At 40.4% G+C, this 20,145-nt stretch overlaps 1 protein-coding gene and 1 non-coding gene across 2 annotated transcripts in view; both read right to left on the reverse strand.

Moving 5' to 3' along the window:
- Positions 1-20,145, reverse strand: part of LOC124711142 (codanin-1) — a 167,461-nt gene that overhangs the window by 6,736 nt on the left and 140,580 nt on the right. Inside the window, exons 10-13 of the mRNA XM_047241037.1 lie at positions 16,178-16,406; positions 15,680-15,840; positions 13,192-13,357; positions 1,119-1,390 (exon numbers count right to left, since the gene is read on the reverse strand). Of these exons, the coding sequence (XP_047096993.1) occupies positions 1,119-1,390; positions 13,192-13,357; positions 15,680-15,840; positions 16,178-16,406 (828 nt within the window). The remainder of the gene's footprint in view (positions 1-1,118; positions 1,391-13,191; positions 13,358-15,679; positions 15,841-16,177; positions 16,407-20,145) is intronic.
- Positions 11,879-11,953, reverse strand: Trnas-cga. Its single transcript has one exon. It is a non-coding gene; the product is annotated as a tRNA-Ser (tRNA).

A 20,145-nucleotide genomic window follows, 5' to 3' on the forward strand; every position in this document is an offset into this window, starting at 1 on the left:
TCAGTGATGATGCTGGAGGGGGTGGGGGGGGGGGGGCATCATACAGATTAAGGAGTGGTACAACTGGTTTAAGGCTGGCTGGATGTTGATCGAGAGCAAGCCATGCTCTGGTCAGTCATCAACATGCCCAAATGACCAGTTCATTGCCAAAGTGAATGCTATGGTGATGTGGGACCATCATGAGTCTACCAGAGAAATTGAGGAAGAGGTGGGCATCAGCACTTTGTCATTACATTCTCTTCTGGCTGAAGATTTGGCCATGAAGACAGTGTTGGCGAAATTCATGACGAAGCTGCTGACAGTGGAGTAAACACTACTTCAAGTTGAAGTCTCACAAGACATAATGGACTCCACAAACAGTGATGCCAACTTTGTGAACACTGTAATCACTGGTGACAGTTCCTGGGTGTACAGATACAACCTGGAAACCAAATCTCAGTTGTCACAGTGGAAGTATTCCTCGTCACCAAGACCAAAGAAGGCCCACCAAGTCCACAGCAATGTCAAAGTGATGCTGACTACTTTCTTTAACTTCCGTGTTGTGGTACACGGTGCGTATCCACTGCAGGGTCAAACAATCACCATGGCCTATTTGATGTTGTGTGGCACCAAGAGACCAGATTTGTGGTTAACAGTAAACTGGCGCCTGTGTCATGACAATGCTCCAGCACATTCCTTGCACTTTATTCAGACTTTTTCAGAGGGGTGGGGGTGGGGGTCAGGGGACAGATTCCTGTGCTTCCAACTGGCTCCTTGATATGTCTCCCTGCAACTTATGGCTGTTCCCCAAACTCAAGAGACCACTGAAAGGAATGTTATTTCAGACAAGAGAGAACATTATGGCAGCAACAACAGCACCACTGGGAGAAGTGTGTGGAGTACCAAGGGAACTACTATGACAGTGATTTGGTGTCGAATACTCCTGGTAAGCACATTGTTTCTTATTTTGGCAAAGGTGGGCACTTTTCTAACAGACCTTGTAGCTCAACTAAGGTTCATTTCCACACAGCTCTGGTTTGTCAATAATTCAAAGACTGTAAGGGAAGGAATTTTCCATGTGAAAAGGATGGAAAACTGCAAGCAGTGTTTGGATTTCACATCAATGCAGAATGTCCTACCTGTGGCCATGAATTCCTCAAAAGGGCAACACACTGATCCTCAAGTTGCTCTGGCGTCATAAGCTGTTCTCGCAGTAATGTGTTCAAGAGTAATGCAAGGTGGTCCCACGATCTGGCTGGATCTCTTGACTGGTCCATTACTGCCACATTTCGTGGGCTGAGGATTCGCTCCAGCCGGCCCTCTTCTAATGCTGTGGCTAACTGTGGTGTTTTCAAGAGCCTCAAAGAACCTTCTATCAGCTCTCTTGTCACTTCTTTGGGCTGGTGAGCAACTTCAACATAAAACATAAATTTAAATGTACACATATTATACGGGAATTCCTTATTGGGAAACAAATGAAAATAGCTCTCTTTCAACTGAGGGTTGTGGGACAAGGTGTTTGAGGAAAAATCTTATACGGCATACAAACAATGCTGTGGAGAGAAATATGAAGGGGAGGCATGAGCAACCACTCAACACACAGAGGAACTGTCAAGTAATTGATAAGTATATAAACACAGTGTTCTAGCATGTACCCCATCCCCTGCATGCAGGGACACGCACACGTGCCGCCCCCCCCCCCCCTTTCACACACACACACACACACACACACACACACACACACACACACAGAGAGAGAGAGAGAGAGAGAGAGAGAGAGAGAGAGAGAGAGAGGGGGGGGGGGACCAGGGGGGGGGGGGGGCAATGTCTCAGCATCTTAGTAATTTTTTAATGGGCTTCCATGTCCATGTTGAAGAAAACAACAAAGTTTTGTAGTGTGGGGAAAATTTTTAGGAAATTTAATTTTTTTATGTCATTGTAGTTGAAATAAACAGATTTTATAAGGTTCCACAGACTACTTCAAGAAGACAACCAGCTACTTTCCACTATCTGTAAACCAGAGATCAATGTAATATAAAATAAATATACCCTTTTCTATTTATGCCATCAATATATAAAAGTCAAGAAAATTACTAAATTAAAGACAAAATTCCTGGCCAGTACTTACTATCATGAGGTGAAATGTGTAGTACTGTCAACAGACACACATAAAAGCGATACACTTCCTAGCTTTCAGAACTTAAAGTTCCTTCCTTGAGAAGGAGCAAGAGGTGGGTTGAGGAAGGTTAAGAAAGAGCAGGTCACTTAGACCACAGCCCAAGGGGCACACAGCTGTAGAGAGGACCAGGGCATCTCCTCCACAAGGTAAGAACTATTAATTCCAAAAGCTAAGATGTGTATACCTTATATGTATACCTAATATGTGTCTGTCCACAGTGTCACACATTATGACTCCTGAAGAAAAGTATGAATTCCTCTCCTGTGCCAACCTCATAATCTCAGAGTAGCACCTGCAACCTACATCCTCAATTGTTTTCTGGATGTATCCAATGTCTTGTCTTCCTCTACAGTTTTTACCCTCTACAGCCCCCTCTAGTAGCATGCATGTTATTCCCTGTTGTCTTAACAAATGTCTTACCATTCTGCCCGTTCTTCTTGTCAGTGTTTTCCATATATTCATTTCCTCTCTGATTCTGCATAGAAACTCCTCATTCCTTATTTTATGTTCCAGTTTTCCCACAGTCCAAGTTTCACTACCTGTGCTACAAAAGTGCATTCTCAGAAATTTCTTCCTCAAATTAAGGACTATGTTTGATACTAGTAAACTACTCTTGGCCAGTGCTTGACTGCTTTTGACATCCTCCTTGTTCCATATGTCATTAGTTACTTGTCATTATTTTTGTGTTTCTTCAATTCACTCTCAAGCCATATTCTGTACTCATTACTCCATTCAGCAGATCTTGTAATTCTTCCTCACTTTCAATGAGGATAGCAATGTTGATAGCGAAACTTATCATCTATAACCTTTCACCTTGAATTTTGATTCCACTCTTGGACCTTTCTTTTATTTCTATCATTCTTCTTCTATGTATAGACTGAACGGTAGTAGATGTGAAAGACTACATCCGTGTCTAACATCCTTTTCATTCTGAGCACATCGTTCTTGATCTTCCACTCTTATTATTCCCTCTTGGCTCTTGTACATGTTGTACATTACCTGTCTCTCCCTACAGCTTACCTCTATTCTCCACAGAACTCTGAACATCTTATGCCATTTGATACTGTCGAATGCTTTTTCAGGTTGGCAAATATTATGAACATGTCTTGCTTTTTCTTTAGCCTTACCTACATTTTGAGCTGTAACATCAGAACTGCCTCTCTGGTACCTTTACCTTTTCTAAAGCCAAACTGATTGTCTGTTATCTAAGAGATCCTGAAGTTTCTTTTTCATTCTTCTGTAAACTATTCTTGTGAGCAAATTAAATGAATGAGCTGTCAAGCTGATCACGTGATAGTTCTCAGACTTGTCAGCTCTTGCAATCTTACAAATTGTGTGGATGATATTTTTATGAAAGTCGGGTGGTATATCGCCAGTCTCATACATTCTACACACCAATGTGAGTGTATAGTTGTTTTGATGCCACTTCCCCCAATGATTTTCGAAATTGTGATGGAATGTTATCTATCCCTTCTGCCTTATTTGATCGTAAGTCTTTCAATACTCTTTTGAAATGTGATTCTAATACTGGATCCCCTATCTCTTCCCTATCAACTCGTCTCTTCATCAATCACTCTCAGACATCATAGAAGCCTTCAATGTACTCTTTCCATCTATCTGCTCTTCTCTGCATTTAATAGTGGAATTTAGATTAGGTTAGATTTACTTTCATTCCAATTGATCTGTAGTGAGGAGGTCCTCCAGGATGTAGAACATGTCAGAAAAACAACAATACAGGACAAATATTTACAATTCAAACAAATAAGCTAATGTACCATTCCACAGGTCCCAAGTGGAATGATCGTCATTCTTTAATGAACACTATATGAAAGAATCATTTTACAAATACTAATGCACTGAATTTAAAACAACAAAGTTTTTTTATTTATTTATAAGGTAATAAACATGTAATACAACTACTATAATACTTATTTACAATCAACACATTACTGCACTGAAATAATGCAGAAGTTAGATTGTACTTACTTACACACACACACACACACACACACACACACACACGCACACACACTCTTATTTACAATGAAAAGAAGAAATGCAGATGATAAACAGGTATTCACTGGACAAATATATTATTCTAGAACTGACATGTGATTACATTTTCATGCAATTTGGGTACATAGATCCTGAGAAATCAGTACACAGAACAACCACCTCTGGTCATAATAACAGCCTTGATACGCCTGGGCATTGAGTCAAACAGAGCTTCAATGGAGTGTACAGGTACAGCTGCCCATCCAGCTTCAACACGATAACACAGTTCATCAAGAGTAGTAACTGGCGTATTGTGACAAGCCAGTTGCTCGGCCACCATTGACCAGACGTTTTCAATTGGTGAGAGATCTGGAGAATGTGATGGCCAGGGCAGCATCGAACATTTTCTGTATCCAGAAAGGCCCGTACAAGACCTGCAACATGCGGTCGTGCATTATCCTGCTGAAATGTAGGGTTTCGCATGGATCGAATGAAGGGTAGAGCCACGGGTCGTAACACATCTGAAATGTAACGTCCAATGCTCAAAGTGCCGTCAATGCAAACAAGAGGTGACCGAGGACCGAGACGTGTAACCAGTGTCACCCCATACCATCACGCCGGGTGGTACACCAGTATGGCGATGATGAATACACGCTTCCAATGTGCGTTCACCACGATGTCGCCAAACACGGATGTGACCATCATGATGCTGTAAACAGAACCTGGATTCATCCGAAAAAATGACGTTTTGCCAATCGTGCACCCAGGTTCATCGTTGAGTACACCATCACAAGCGCTCCTGTCGGTGATGCAGCGTCAAGGGTAACCGCAGCCATGGTCTCCGAGCTGATAGTCCCTGCTGCTGCAGACATCGTTGAACTGTTCGTGCAGATGGTTGTCGTCTTGCAAACGTCCCCATCTGTTGACTCAGGGATCGAGACGTGGGTGCATGATCCGTTACAGCCATGTGAATAAGATGCCTGTCATCTCAACTGCTAGTGATACGAGGCCGTTGGGATCCAGTACGGTGTTCCGTATTACCCTCCTAAACCCACCGATTCCATATTCTGCTAACAGTCATTGGATCTCGATCAACGTGAGCAGCAATGTCGCGATACGATAAACCACAATTGTGACAGGCTACAATCCGACCTTTATCAAAGTCGGAAACGTGATGGTACGCATTTCTCCTCCTTACACGAGGCATCACAACAACGTTTCACCAGGCCATGCCGATCAACTGCTTTTTGTGTATGAGAAATCGGTTGGAAACTTTCCTCATGTCAGCTCGTTGTAGGTGTCGCCACTGACGCCAACCTTGTGTGAATGCTCTGAAAAGCTAATAATTTTCATATCACAGCAACTTCTCCCTGTCAGTCAAATTTCGCGTCTGTAGCACATCATCTTTGTGGTGCAGCAATTTTAATGGCCAGTAGTGTACATACACACACAAATCAGTAGGTTATACTGAGAAATTCTCATTGTAGTAGAAGGAGTTGGCCACCAATAAATCCTTTAGGCTTCTTTTAAACTGAATTTCATCAGTTTTATGGCTGCTGGCAAGTTATTGAAAATGTGTGTTCCTGAATAATGCACACCTTTTTGTACAAGACTAAGTGACTTTAAATCCTTGTGAAGATTATTCTTATTTCTAGTATTGATTCCATGAATTGAGCTGTTGGTTTGAAAAAGTGATATATTTTTAATGACAAATTTCATTAAAGAATAAATATATTGGGAAGCAGTAGTTAGTATCCCTAGTTCTCTAAACAGGATTATGCAGGATGTTCTTGAATTCATACCACATATAACTCTTACTACACGTTTTTGTGCCCGGAAAACTTTAGCTTGGCTTGATGAATTACCCCAAAATATAATCCCATATGACATTATGGAATGAAAGTAAGCATAGTATGCCAGCTTTTTCATTTTTATATCCCCTCTGTTTGACACAATTCGCATTGTAAATAGAGATTTATTAAGATGCTTCAGCAGTTCTGTGGTGTGCTTTTCCCAAGCGAATTTATTATTAAGCTGTAATCCCAAGAATTTAACACTGTCCACTTCTTCTATCTGCTTGCCATCATATGTTAGGCATATACTCGTGGGACACCCCTTACAAGTTCTGAATTGCATGTAGTGTGTTTTTTCAAAGTTTAGTGACGAATAATTGGTTAGGAACCAGTGATTAATGTCCACAAATATTTTATTAGCTGATCTTTCTAAGACTACACTTGCTTTGCTATTTATTGCATTGTTTGTATCACGGCAAACAAAACGAACTTGGCATCTGGTAATGTTACTGATGAAAGGTCATTGATATACACAAGAAAACGTAAGGGCCCTAAAATGGAACCTTCTGGGACCCCCACATGTAATTAGTTCCCAGATGGATGATGCCTGATAGCTTGATACATGTCTCTTTCCTAATAACACCCTTTGTTTCCTGCCAGAGATATAAGATTTGAACCATTTTGCAGCATTTCCTGTTACACTATAATATTCTAATTTACTTAAAAGTTGTGGTTTACACAGTCAAATACCTTTGACAGATCACAAAATATACCAGTTGCCTGCAATTTTTTATCTAATGAATTACGCACATTTTCACTGTAAGTGTAGATAGCCTTCTCAACATCAGAACCCTTTAGAAATCTGAACTGTGACATTGACAGTATGTTATTTGAGATAAGATGGTTATAAAGCCGATTGTACATTACTTTTTCTAAAATTTTTGAAAGTGCTAGCAAAATTGAAATTGGACGGAAATTTGATGCTATTTCTTTATCTCTCTTCTTAAACAGTGGCTTAACTTCAGCATATTTTAACCATTCAGGAAATATTCCACTGACAAACGACTGGTTACACAGATAGCTTAATATGTTACTTAACTCAGAATCACATTCTTTAATTAGCTTTGTTGATATTTCATCATACCCACTAGATGTTTTTGATTTTAAAGATTTTATGATGGACATTATTTCTGCTGGGGTAGTGAGGGTAAGATTCATATTATGGAAGTTACTTGAAATGTCTGGTCTGAGGTATTCCATAGCAGCATCTACAGAACCTGACAACCCCATCTTTTCAGTAACAATTACAAAATGTTTGTTAAAAATTTCTGCAACACTATACACATCTGTCACCAATGTATCATTTACTCTTAATGCTATTTGTCCATCTTTGTGTCTGGTTCTACTGGTCTCCTCCTTCACTATATCCCATATTGTCTTTATTTTGTTATCTGATATGACTATCTTTTCCTTTTAATATATTCGGAGTAGGTATTAAAATCCATGGAGAAGAAATAAAAACTTTGAGGTTCACCGATGACATTGTAATTCTGTCAGAGACAGCAAAGGACTTGGAAGAGCAGTTGAATGGAATGGACAGTGTCTTGAAAGGAGGATATAAGATGAACATCAAGAAAAGCAAAACGAGGCTAATGGAATGTAGTCAAATTAAGTCCGGTGATGCTGAGGGAATTAGATTAGGAAATGAGACACTTAAAGTAGTAAAGGAGTTTTGCTATTTGGGGAGCAAAATAACTGATGATGGTCGAAGTAGAGAGGATATAAAATGTAGACTGGCAATGGCAAGGAAAGCGTTTCTGAAGAAGAGAAATTTGTTAACATCGAGTATAGATTTAAGTGTCAGGAAGTCATTTCTGAAAGTATTTGTATGGAGTGCAGCCATGTATGGAAGTGAAACATGGACAATAAATAGTTTGGACAAGAAGAGAATAGAAGCTTTCGAAATGTGGTGCTACAGAAGAATGCTAAAGATTAGATGGGTAGATCACATAACTAATGAGGAAGTATTGGGGAGAAGAGAGGTTTGTGGCACAACTTGACCAGAAGAAGGGATCGGTTGGTAGGACATGTTCTGAGGCATCAAGGGATCACCAATTTAGTATTGGAGGGCAGCGTGGAGGGTAAAAATCGTAGAGGGAGACCAAGAGATGAATACACTAAGCAGATTCAGAAGGATGTAGGTTGCAGTAGGTACTGGGAGATGAAGAAGCTTGCACAGGATAGAGTAGCATGGAGAGCTGCATCAAACCAGTCTCAGGACTGAAGACCACAACAACAATATATTTGCTTTGATGTCCGTATTACAGTCTTTAATATTTTGCAGTATTTCTTGCAATGTGCTATAGCATCAACATTGGAACTGTTTTGGATTGACAGATACAGTTTTCTGTTTGTTTTACTAGATACCCCTATTCCTTGAGTAATCCATGGCTTCTTTGTAGAATTTGCTCTAACCTTGGTAAGCTTTTGGGGAAAACAGTGTTCGAATAAGGTAAGCACTTTATTAGCAAAAGTGTTATATTTTTCATTCATGCCATGAGCACTGTAAACATCAGTCCAGTGAATGTCTCTGAGGAGTGTCCTAAAATAATCAACTTTGGCTTATTGATTACCCTCTTGAGCTCAGATTTAACAGATTTTATATCCTGTTCAGTATTAACATTTAACAGAAGGAACTGCATATCATGATCTGAGAGGCCATTGACAATTGGTTTTGTAATATAATTTTGTTCATTGGACTTTTTATAAGATATTATCAATGGCTGTTTGTGAGCAATTGGCTACCCTGGTGGGGAACTTTACACTGGGAATTAAGTTGAATGATAGTGTTACTAACTCAAATAAGTTCTTATTGGGAGAGTATTTAAGGAAATCTACATTGAAATCACTAGCAACCACTATTTCTTTGTTTTTGATTGTTAAATGGGCCAGTACAGCTTCAAGGTGGTTTACAAACAGATTAAAGTTACCTGCAGGTGCTCGATATACACTTAATATCATGAAGGATTTTTTGTGAAATTCTACTTCTGTTGCACATGCTTCCATATGCTGTTCTAGGCAAAATTTATGAATGTCTATGTTCTTAAATTTATGAAAGTTCCTGATGAATGTGGCAATTCCTCCTTTCTCCATTTCTGATCTACAAAAGTGAGATGCTACCCTAAACCCTGTAACACTTAGAAGTTCTATACAAGTGGTCACATGATGTTCAGAGAGGCAGATTATGTCAGCTGGGTTTGAAGACTCTAATTCATGTACGCAGATCATTAATTCGTTAATTTTATTTCTCAGTCCTCAAATATTTTGATGCAATAAAGGTAGCTGAGTTAAAATTAGGTAGCGTTAAATATCTTCAGACTATTGAAAATTCTTAACCAATAGCTGTTTATGGTTTCTTTCTCAAACTGAAGGTTTGTCTCAGTCCTAACCTCTCTTACAATTTGGTTTCTTTCTGTCCTCACTACCCTAAAAAAGGGTCTTTTCTGAACCCTATAACCACTGGTATTTTATCACTCATGACAGTGCCTCCCCCCTTTAACTTTCCTGCTATTTCCCCCGCCAGTTTACCCTTCCCCTTCCTGTTGAGGTGAAGGCCATGCCCAATGCACTCTTAATATTAAAACCCTTGCTTTTAATGTCACCAATGATCATTTCAACTTTTCTGTATGCTGAGTGAGTCCTTCCGATGATCACTTCTTTTTCAATTTCTTCACACTTTTCATGCAGCTATTTCACCATAGCTTCCCTGCACTTCCTATTTCTTTCATTCTCAGTAATTTGTATTTCTGAAGGAGGTAAGTACTGGCCAGCAATTCTGTCTCACAATTTACAACTGAATAGCGAGTCACCAAGATACAAAGCACATGCCACTTTACCTGCCCTGGAAGGACCACTATTACTATGCTTGGCTAATGGAAATTCATAGCTTTTAGGCACACACTAAATCATGAACTAACTGAAACACAACTGTATGCGACTGTTCATCACTAACAAACGAACGTTTCACACTCATTAAACCAGATGTGACACACATAACAATCAGGAGAAAGACATAATTTGTGAACCAGATGCTTCCATAATGTAGCGCCTCACAGCCCAGATTTTTTCTTGTAATAGTTGTACATTTGACAAACTGAGGTACAATTAGGGTGGACTAAAATCTGTTGGTGATGAATATGGTCCAGAGGAACTTCTTGGTGACTAGGTGATAATGTTGAAAAACAATATAGTGCACACACAGTGTGTGGGGCTTGGTGGCTGTATCAGACTACAGAGCCAAACTTACAGATTTCAATAGTAGGTTGACCTTACAATTTCTTCTGTCAGTTAATGAGATGGAAATGCATTGTGTGTGTGTGTGTGTGTGTGTGTGTGTGTGTGCGCGCGCGCGGGGGGAAGGGGGGGGGGGGGGCATGATCTAATGTGTTCTGAATTTCACTTGAAGTGTAGGGTTCTAAAACTGGCTGGGTGAGTGAGTTACTAGGCTGGAGGAAGCCAAGGCAAGACATAGTATCACTAATTGGACAGTGTCTAGTAAAGCAAAGTGGTGTCCAGCCTAGCTTTTGGGTTGACAGTAATTTCACCATCTGTGTTACACCAAAATGAATTATTCAATAATTTACTCTAAAATATCAAAACTAGCTTTATTTCTTAAGCCTTCTTCTATTTTATATTTAAATTTTAGTTCAATCAAAAGCCTTTTTTAGTCTCATTATATATTTAACTCACAAAAAAGATTGCTTTACTTTATACTGTTAACTATTTAATGAAAAAATTAGCCATCATCTCATACTCTCATCCTAAACTTTCCTGCCTGTGATTTAAGCAAATGGGAAAACCATAATCAGTGTAACTTGAGACAAATTTGGAACCCTCTGCAACAGAAAACTATTTCAAACAATGGAAAATCCAGGACAGAATGTAACAATGTTATGAAAAGGAAAGTTGCTACTCACCATATAGCGGAGATGCTGAGTTACAGATAGGCACAACAAAAAGACTGTCACGATATAAGCTTTTAGCCCACCCAGTTGCTACTCCTTTCAAGCACTGCTGCTGTTGCTTGCAGTGTGGTTGCTTGCAGTGTGGCTTCAGCTGCCAGAGGCTGCAATTGTGTGTGTGAGTTGCATTTGTGTGGTGTGGTGTGGGTGTGTGTGCATGTGTGTGTTTTTTCGACAAAGGCCTTGTTGGCCAAAAGCTTATACTGTGACAGTCTTTTTGTTGTGCCTATATGTGACTCTGCATCTCTGCTATATGGTGAGAAAACTATTTCAGTATTATAGCTAATCTAAAAACTCTAAACCAAACTCCTCCCGAACAGGCCATGAAGGCCCAACGGTACCGACCGACCGCCGTGTCATCCTCAGCCCACCGCTCTCCCGGCCGTATTTCAGTTTCCGAGACTGGAGCCGCTACTTCTCAATCAAGTAGCTCCTCAGTTTGCCTCACCAGGGCTAAACGCACCCTGGTTGCCAACAGCGCTCGGCAGGCCGCATGGTCACCCATCCAAGTGCTAGCCCAGCCCGACAGTGCTTAACTTCAGTGATCTGACAGGATCCGGTGTTACCATTACGGCTAATCTACTAACTTATTTAGTTTGTGAAGAAGGGAATTGGAGTTACCTATCTCAGTGATAACAATTACTGACATTTGAATACAGATTGTCGTTTCCCCAAGTATGGAGGTCCTGAAGGTATAGCAAATCACAGCAGCCTAATCCCATGCTCTCTACACATGATTTAAACATTCCAAACATGAAAGAAGAATGATTGTAAAGAAAGATATGCCTTAAAGACATGAAAAATCAGTTTGATCAGCTCTAATGGAAAACATAAAAGTAACTCCAGAATGAGATTTTCACTCTGCAGCGGAGTGTGCGCTGATATGAAACTTCCTGGCAGATTAAAACTGTGTGCCCGACCGAGACTCGAACTCGGGACCTTTGCCTTTCGAGGGCAAGTGCTCTACCAACTGAGCTACCGAAGCACGACTCACGGCCGGTACTCACAGCTTTACTTCTGCCAGTACCTCGTCTCCCACCTTCCAAACTTTACAGAAGCTCTCCTGCGAACCTTGCAGAACTAGCACTCCTGAAAGAAAGGATATTGCGGAGACATGGCTTAGCCACAGCCTGGGGGATGTTTCCAGAATGAGATTTTCACTCTGCAGCGGAGTGTGCGCTGATATGAAACTTCCTGGCAGATTAAAACTGTGTGCCCGACCGAGACTCGAACTCGGGACCTTTGCCTTTCGCGGGCAAGTGCTCTACCAACTGAGCTACTGAAGCACGACTCACGGCCGGTATTCACAGCTTTACTTCTGCCAGTACCTCGTCTCCCACCTTCCAAACTTTACAGAAGCTCTCCTGCGAACCTTGCAGAACTAGCACTCCTGAAAGAAAGGATATTGCGGAGACATGGCTTAGCCACAGCCTGGGGGATGTTTCCAGAATGAGATTTTCACTCTGCAGTGGAGCGTGCGCTGATATGAAACTTCCTGGAGAGCTTCTGCTAATAGAACACACAAAAACAAACAAAGTGACATTGCAGTATGTGGAAGAAGTAAGTCACAATTTCTTAATGCAGTGCTTTCAACAACAGAAACTGACCCTGTGGTTTGTGTTTCAAACAGTTAAAATTGGCACGCACAGATAGTGGACATCCAAATGTAGCATGCAATCAAAAGTCAAATTTTATCTATTCACTAATGATTCACGGCTGTGGTGAATCAGAAGATGCTTCATCAGCCATTTATACACATAATTCACCATATGAAATGAGAGTTAGCATTCCATTATGATACTGTGGTGTGACATATTGGGAAACAATTAGTTTTTGTGAACTCTTTCGACCTCTGCTGCTCTGTTGGGTTGGGTTGTTTGGGGAAGGAGACCAGACAGCGGGGCCATCAGCCTCATCGGATTAGGGAAGGACAGGGAAGGAAGTCGGCCGTGGCCTTTGAGAGGAACCATCCTGGCATTTTCCTGGAGCGATTTAAGGAAATCACAGAAAACCTAAATCAGGATGGTCGGACGCGGGATTGAACCGTCGTCCTACCGAATGCTATCTGCTGCTCTGTATCTGAGTCAAAGAAAAAAGTCACAGGTGATAATAATAGTATTTGGACACTTACAACCATTCTCACTGAAACTATTGTTGGTGCTACAACTGCTCACGATTGAAGCATTCATAACACAAGTTTACTATAATAAAAAGCACTTCCTACCTAGAAGCAGAATTAAGTCTAATATTAGTGTGTGGATAATTCTTTCAGCTGAACTGATGATATCTTCTCGACTGCCAAGCATCATCTCTGTTTCACTAATTAAGGCAAGTACCTCTGACGCAGATACATGTTCCAAATGGTCAGTCAGCAATCGCCACATTATTTCCTGTGAAAAATGAAGGACAGTCAGTGCAGTACATAACACAGCTTTTAAGAAAAACCAAACAAACTTAATGTTAAAACTTCAGGTGTATAGCCACCCATATGATAGAGGAACTTATGACAACTGACAGAATGTGAAACACTTAAATTGTAGGTCCCTCCATAGGCAAGTCAGTTTATAGGTTGGAGGAGGGCTCTTACTTTCTTTCCTCAACTTTTCACAGTATTTCTGTTGCTCCTTCATTAGCTTTAGGGTTCCTTCCCTGTATATCTTGAGGTACCTTTCAACAAAGCTAATTTATAATATGTGGCACAAAGGCTAATGCAACCACAATGCATTATTGATACAAACCACAAATGTTGTGACTGCTACCTTTAACATGTAAATTTTTACCTTAAAATTAAAATGATACAGCAGTGATCATGATTTCTGAACTGGGGAGAACAGTTAAGAGTAGAGAGTGAAGCACAAAGACAAACAAAGATCCCCCCCCCACAAAAAGAACGAAAGAGAGAGAGAGAGAGAGAGAGAGAGAGAGAGAGAGAGAGAGAGAGAGAGAGAGAGAGAGAGAGTTGTTACTGAAAGTACTACAAAACTAAATTAGCAAGGGTGAGTAATGAAATATGTACACAAATATCTAAAGCGAAGAAGCAAAGGCATGGTAATTGCGATGAACTGTTGTACGTGGTAGTCACATGCAGTTAGAAAATTCAAAGGAGCACGAAGTGACTCCCCCCTCCCCCCAATATGACCACATATTGAGCAGAAAATGACCTCCCCATTTGAACTGGAGATTTCCCTGACAGGAACAGATATTTCTCGTGTTTGCACACTTACAAGATTTATCTGGAGAATTGCAAAAGGATTTTGGATAGCACCGTGTGAATCACTACTGACAGATGGTCAGTGAAACAGGCAGGGGAAACAACTCATTTAGTGGCTATGGTAGGAATTTAAAAATGCTGGAGAGAAAACAGATCAGCAGAATCCAGAAAAAGCTAAGATTAAAGCTTTAGAAAGATATGAAGGTTCACTGGTATGAAACTATAAAACAGGACAGAGGGTATTTTTAAATAATCCACATATGCCAAGTGGAAAACATAAACAAATTTCAAAAAATACAATGGACTACACCTTGTCATTGGAAAGATGTCTCTGGCCAATGTGAAACTACAACTGTTCATTAGAGTCAATACCATCCATATAGCACAAATCCAATCAAAGGAGCACGAAGTGACTCCCCCGCAATATGACCACGTATTGAGCAGAAAATGACCTCCTCATTTGAACTGGAGATTTCCCTGACAGGAACAAAGCATATTGAACCAGTGTGTAGTCACGTTGAACCTAAATAAAATTTATAGATGTAAGATTAAGAGTATCACTCTGAGTAATTTAGTATATTAGAAAAAGGGAGCTCATTTCTTCAGGAAAGATTAAAATAGCACAGATGTACCATTTGGGCAAAAGAATCAAACTGGCCTGTACTGCATGAACATTATGCTCTCAGGTACCCTCCAAGTACATAGTACACAGATAGCCACAATAAAGAAATATTGTTCTGGGAAAGTGAAGTTACAGAGGAGTAAATGAAAGGGGAGGGGGGAAATAAGGATAAGAACAGATGAGAAGAGACGGTGGCACTTGTTGAGGTTTGGTGGAATGTGAAAACTATAGAACAACTTCCAAACTGTAAAATTCTGGTGTACTGTTGTTAGGGGTGGATTAAAATTGTAGACTCGATGAAGTAGATGTCAAGGCCAAATTTCTGAAACTTATTCACAGATTATGAATTCATTAGATGTCAGCTATATTAGATACAGACATACAATCTATTAGTGACACATGAAAATTTGTGCCAGAGTGGGATAACAACAACATCAGTCTCTCTCCCTGTTGTGAGAATCACATAATATGCGAGCATTAGTGGATGTGGAAGAGTGGTATACAGAGGTTGCGATCGGTCCAGGGAGCATGCACAGATAGCTGAAGTGGTTGAGGCGACTGCTTGTGATACATGGGACATTAGAGTTCAGATCCTGGCCCGGCAAAAATTTTCATGTGTCTACGCCTAGAACAACTGCTATCAAATGACTTCCCAATTTGTGAATAAATTTTGTAATACTTAATGCAATTATGGATCATGAAGAGTGTCTGCTCTTTCGGGCGTGCAAAAATAAAATAAGAACAATTTTGTCTCACTGCCAACAAAATACTGTGATTTAGCAACACAAGTTCTCTATTTATGACCAGTCATCATCATTAAAAAATAAGCTGGTGTCATGCCAGCCTAAAAAACTGAGTCTCAAAGGAAGTAGAACTAACCCGTAGCCAGTTGATTATAAAACGAGGTGCCGCAGTAGTGTCATTATGAGACACTTTTCGAATTTCTGCTGATGCCAGGTGAGATGCTTTGCTAATGTCTGTTCTGCCTGGGGTCCTAAAAGCCTTGTTAACATCCATTCGGTAGTCCTTGAGGAACAGATCTGCAAAGATGACAAAGCATATTGAACCAGTGTGTAGTCACGTTGTAACTATATAAAATTTGTAGATGTAAGATTAAGAGTATCACTCTGAGTAATTTAGTATATTTGGAACAAGCAACTGAGCAATGAAGAACTGTTGCTGAAACAATCTGCAGTTAGCCTGTTGATGAAATTCAAGAAATTACAAAATATATTATCTACGGAGCTGAGCGACACAAATTTTTGCAACCTGGAATTATTTTTTCTCTTCTTTTTTATCAAAGTCCTAATTTATGAAAACCATCAGGCCCCAAAGCTCCAAAATTTGTTATAAGGATAACTGAAAGCTTTGAAATACCTGGTGTTATGTGAAGATGAACCCAGTTTGAAACACGTTCCTTACAAAGACGTAGTGAAATTCCAGCACATGCCTCCACTACTTGGTGTGTTACATCTTCAGACAGTAAGGACGACAAAGAAGGTGTTATGCGAGCTAAGCAAAATGACTCCATTTCCTGAATGGCCTGCTTCACCAATGACTCACTACCTAGTCTTGCAATCTGTTCTATTCCACCAGTTGCCCTTTCCTGTGAAAACAATATTGGCACAATAATATCTTTTAAGTTCACACACACACACACACACACACACACACACACACACACACACACACACACGAGGAAGAGGAGAAGAAGAAAAAGCACGAAAAGAAGAAAGAAAATACTTGGCTGCTGCAATCCATCACTTAACTCAATCCACAGTCATTGCAACCAATAAATAACAGTCAACACTGATGAAGTACTTTCTTTTTATCTTCAGACTGCTGTATAGTATTTTTAAGAAATGTGATATTTTAACTATATAAACAAGTTATACATATAAAACCCGTGTGAAGATGTAAACTGTTGTTACAAAGGGAACTATAACTTCCAAAAGGGGGTTTAAACTGGACAGGTTACACTCAGTTTACACACAAACAGGGCTATTACAAATGATTGAAGCATCATCATCATTTAAGACTGATTATGCCTTTCAGCGTTCAGTCTGGAGCATAGCCCCCCCTTATAAAATTCCTCCATGATCCCCTATTCAGTGCTAACATTGGTGCCTCTTCTGATGTTAAACCTATTACTTCAAAATCATTCTTAACCGAATCCAGGTACCTTCTCCTTGGTCTGCCCCGACTCCTCCTACCCTCTACTGCTGAGCCCATGAGTCTCTTGGGTAACCTTGCTTCTCCCATGCGTGTAACATGACCCCACCATCTAAGCCTGTTCGCCCTGACTGCTACATCTATAGAGTTCATTCCCAGTTTTTCTTTGATTTCCTCATTGTGGACACCCTCCTGCCATTGTTCCCATCTACTAGTACCTGCAATCATCCTAGCTACTTTCATATCCGAAACCTCAACCTTATTGATAAGGTAACCTGAATCCACCCAGCTTTCGCTCCCACACAACAAAGTTGGTCGAAAGATTGAACGGTGCACAGATAACTTAGTCTTGGTACTGACTTCCTTCTTGCAAAAGAGAGTAGATCGTAGCTGAGCGCTCACTGCATTAGCCTTGCTACACCTCGCTTCCAGTTCTTTCACTATGTTGCCATCCTGTGAGAATATGCATCCTAAGTACTTGAAACCGTCCACCTGTTCTAACTTTGTTCCTCCTATTTGGCACTCAATCCGTTTATATTTCTTTCCCACTGACATTACTTTCGTTTTGGAGATGCTAATCTTCATACCATAGTCCTTACATTTCTGATCTAGCTCTGAAATATTACTCTGCAAACTTTCAATCGAATCTGCCATCACAACTAAGTCATCCGCATATGCAAGACTGCTTATTTTGTGTTCACATATCTTAATCTCACCCAGCCAGTCTATTGTTTTCAACATATGATCCATAAATAATATGAACAACAGTGGAGACAGGTTGCAGCCTTGTCTTACCCCTGAAACTACTCTGAAACATGAACTCAGTTTACCGTCAACTCTAACTGCTGCCTGACTATCCATGTAAAGACCTTTAATTGCTTGCAAAAGTTTGCCTCCTATTTCATAATCTCGTAGAACAGACAATAACTTCCTCCTAGGAACCTGGTCATATGCCTTTTCTAGATCTATAAAGCATAGATACAATTCCCTGTTCCACTCATCACACTTCTCCATTATTTGTCGTAAGCTAAAGATCTGGTCCTGACAACCTCTAAGAGGCCTAAACTCACACTGATTTTCATCCAATTGCTCCTCAACTAATACTCGCACTTTCCTTTCAACAATACCTGAGAAGATTTTACCCACAACGCTGATTAAAGAGATACCTCTGTAGTTGTTACAATCTTTTCTGTTTCCATGTTTAAAGATTGGTGTGATTACTGCTTTTGTCCAGTCTGATGGAACCTGTCCCGACTCCCAGGCCATTTCAATTATTCTGTGTAGCCATTTAAGACCTGACATTCCACTGTATTTGATGAGTTCCGACTTAATTTCATCCACCCAAGCTGCTTTATTGCACTGCAATCTATTGACCATTTTCTCCACTTACTCAAACGTGATCCTATTTCCATCATCATTCCTAACCCATTCTACCTCGAAATCTGAAACATTACTGATCGTATTTTCACCTACATTGAGCAACTCTTCAAAATATTCCCTCCATCTGCCCAAGGCATCCACAGGATTCTTCGAAAGGGAGGTAAGAAGGAAATGACAAGTATTTTGGACAGGTCAGGAAATGATTGAAGCGATTTCATAAATTCACTGTAGCTCCATTCATTGACATATGGTCACGACACACTACAGATACGTAGAAAAACTCATAAAGTTTTGTTCGGCTGAAGCCACACTTCAGGTTTCTGCAGCCAGAGCGCTCGAGAGCGCAGTGAGACAAAATGGCGACAGGAGCCGAGAAAGCGTATGTCGTGCTTGAAATGCACTCACATCAGTCAGTCATAACAGTGCAATGACACTTCAGGACAAAGTTCGACAAAGATCCACCAACTGCTAACTCCATTCGGCGATGGTATGCGCAGTTTAAAGCTTCTGGATGCCTCTGTAAGGGGAAATCAACGGGTCGGCCTGCGGGCAAGTTTCACGCGTAGCCCGCGGAAGTCAACGAATAAAGCAAGCAGGGAGCTAAACGTACCACAGCCGACAGTTTGGAAAATCTTACGGAAAAGGCTAAAGCAGAAGCCTTACCGGTTACAATTGCTACAAGCCCTGACACCCGATGACAAAGTCGAACGCTTTGAATTTTCGGCGCGGTGGATGATCAGCAATTCATGTCATCGCCTCCACGCTCTCCCAACTTAATCACATGCGATTTCTTTCTGTGGGGTTATGTGAAAGATTCAGTGTTTAAACCTCCTCTACCAAGAAACGGGCCAGAACTGTGAGCTCGCATCAACAATGCTTTCGAACTCATTGATGGGGACATGCTGCGCCGAGTGTGGGAGGAACTTGATTATCGGCTTGATGTCTGCCGAATCACTACAGGGGCACATATTGAAAATTTGTGAATGCCTAAAAAAACTTTTTGAGTTTTTGTATGTGTGTGCAAAGCATTGTGAAAATATCTCAAATAATAAAGTTATTGTAGAGCTGTGAAATCGCTTCAATCATTTGTAATAACCCTGTATTTAGAGTGATCTATAACTAAGATCTCAAGCTCTTCTACCGTATTTACTCGAATCTAAGCTGCACTTTTTTTTCGGTTTTTGTAATCCAAAAAACCGCCTGCGGCTTAGAATCGAGTGCAAAGCAAGCGGAAGTTCTGAAAAATGTTGGTAGGTGCTGCCACAACTAACTTCTGCCGTCGAATATATGTAGCGCTACACAGGCATGCTTTGTAGGCACTAAGATACATTATCCAACGAAGTAAATACAAATTTCGTATTGTTCATCTTCGAATGTAGCAGCATTTCAATGTACTACGAAAATCTGACTGGCAAGACTGTTTGGGATGTTTGTCAATATGGCCAACTCTACATTCTGAATTTTTTCCTACGTGTGAGAAGAGATGGTTGCTACTAGGAACTTTTATGAATTGTGAATCACATGCAGCATTCTCTTCCCATAAGAATAATACGAATATAAACATTTTGCCATGTATTGTTTCGTGTTTGCTCCTATCTCATTTAAATCCCGTCTGCCTAATAAACTATGAAACTAGAGTTGAGTCATGTTTATATTCGTATTATTCTTATGCCTAATAGTGATACAGTCAGAAATGAAGCACGGCAATTGACTAGATTTTTAAATCTAAGATGACTCTAATTTCTGTGCAGAATGTAATGTACTAAAGAGGCGCCTGCAAAGATTTTAAAACG

This window comes from Schistocerca piceifrons, chromosome 8 (genome assembly GCF_021461385.2).
Source record: "Schistocerca piceifrons isolate TAMUIC-IGC-003096 chromosome 8, iqSchPice1.1, whole genome shotgun sequence".
In the NCBI taxonomy this organism is placed as follows: Eukaryota; Metazoa; Arthropoda; class Insecta; order Orthoptera; family Acrididae; genus Schistocerca; species Schistocerca piceifrons.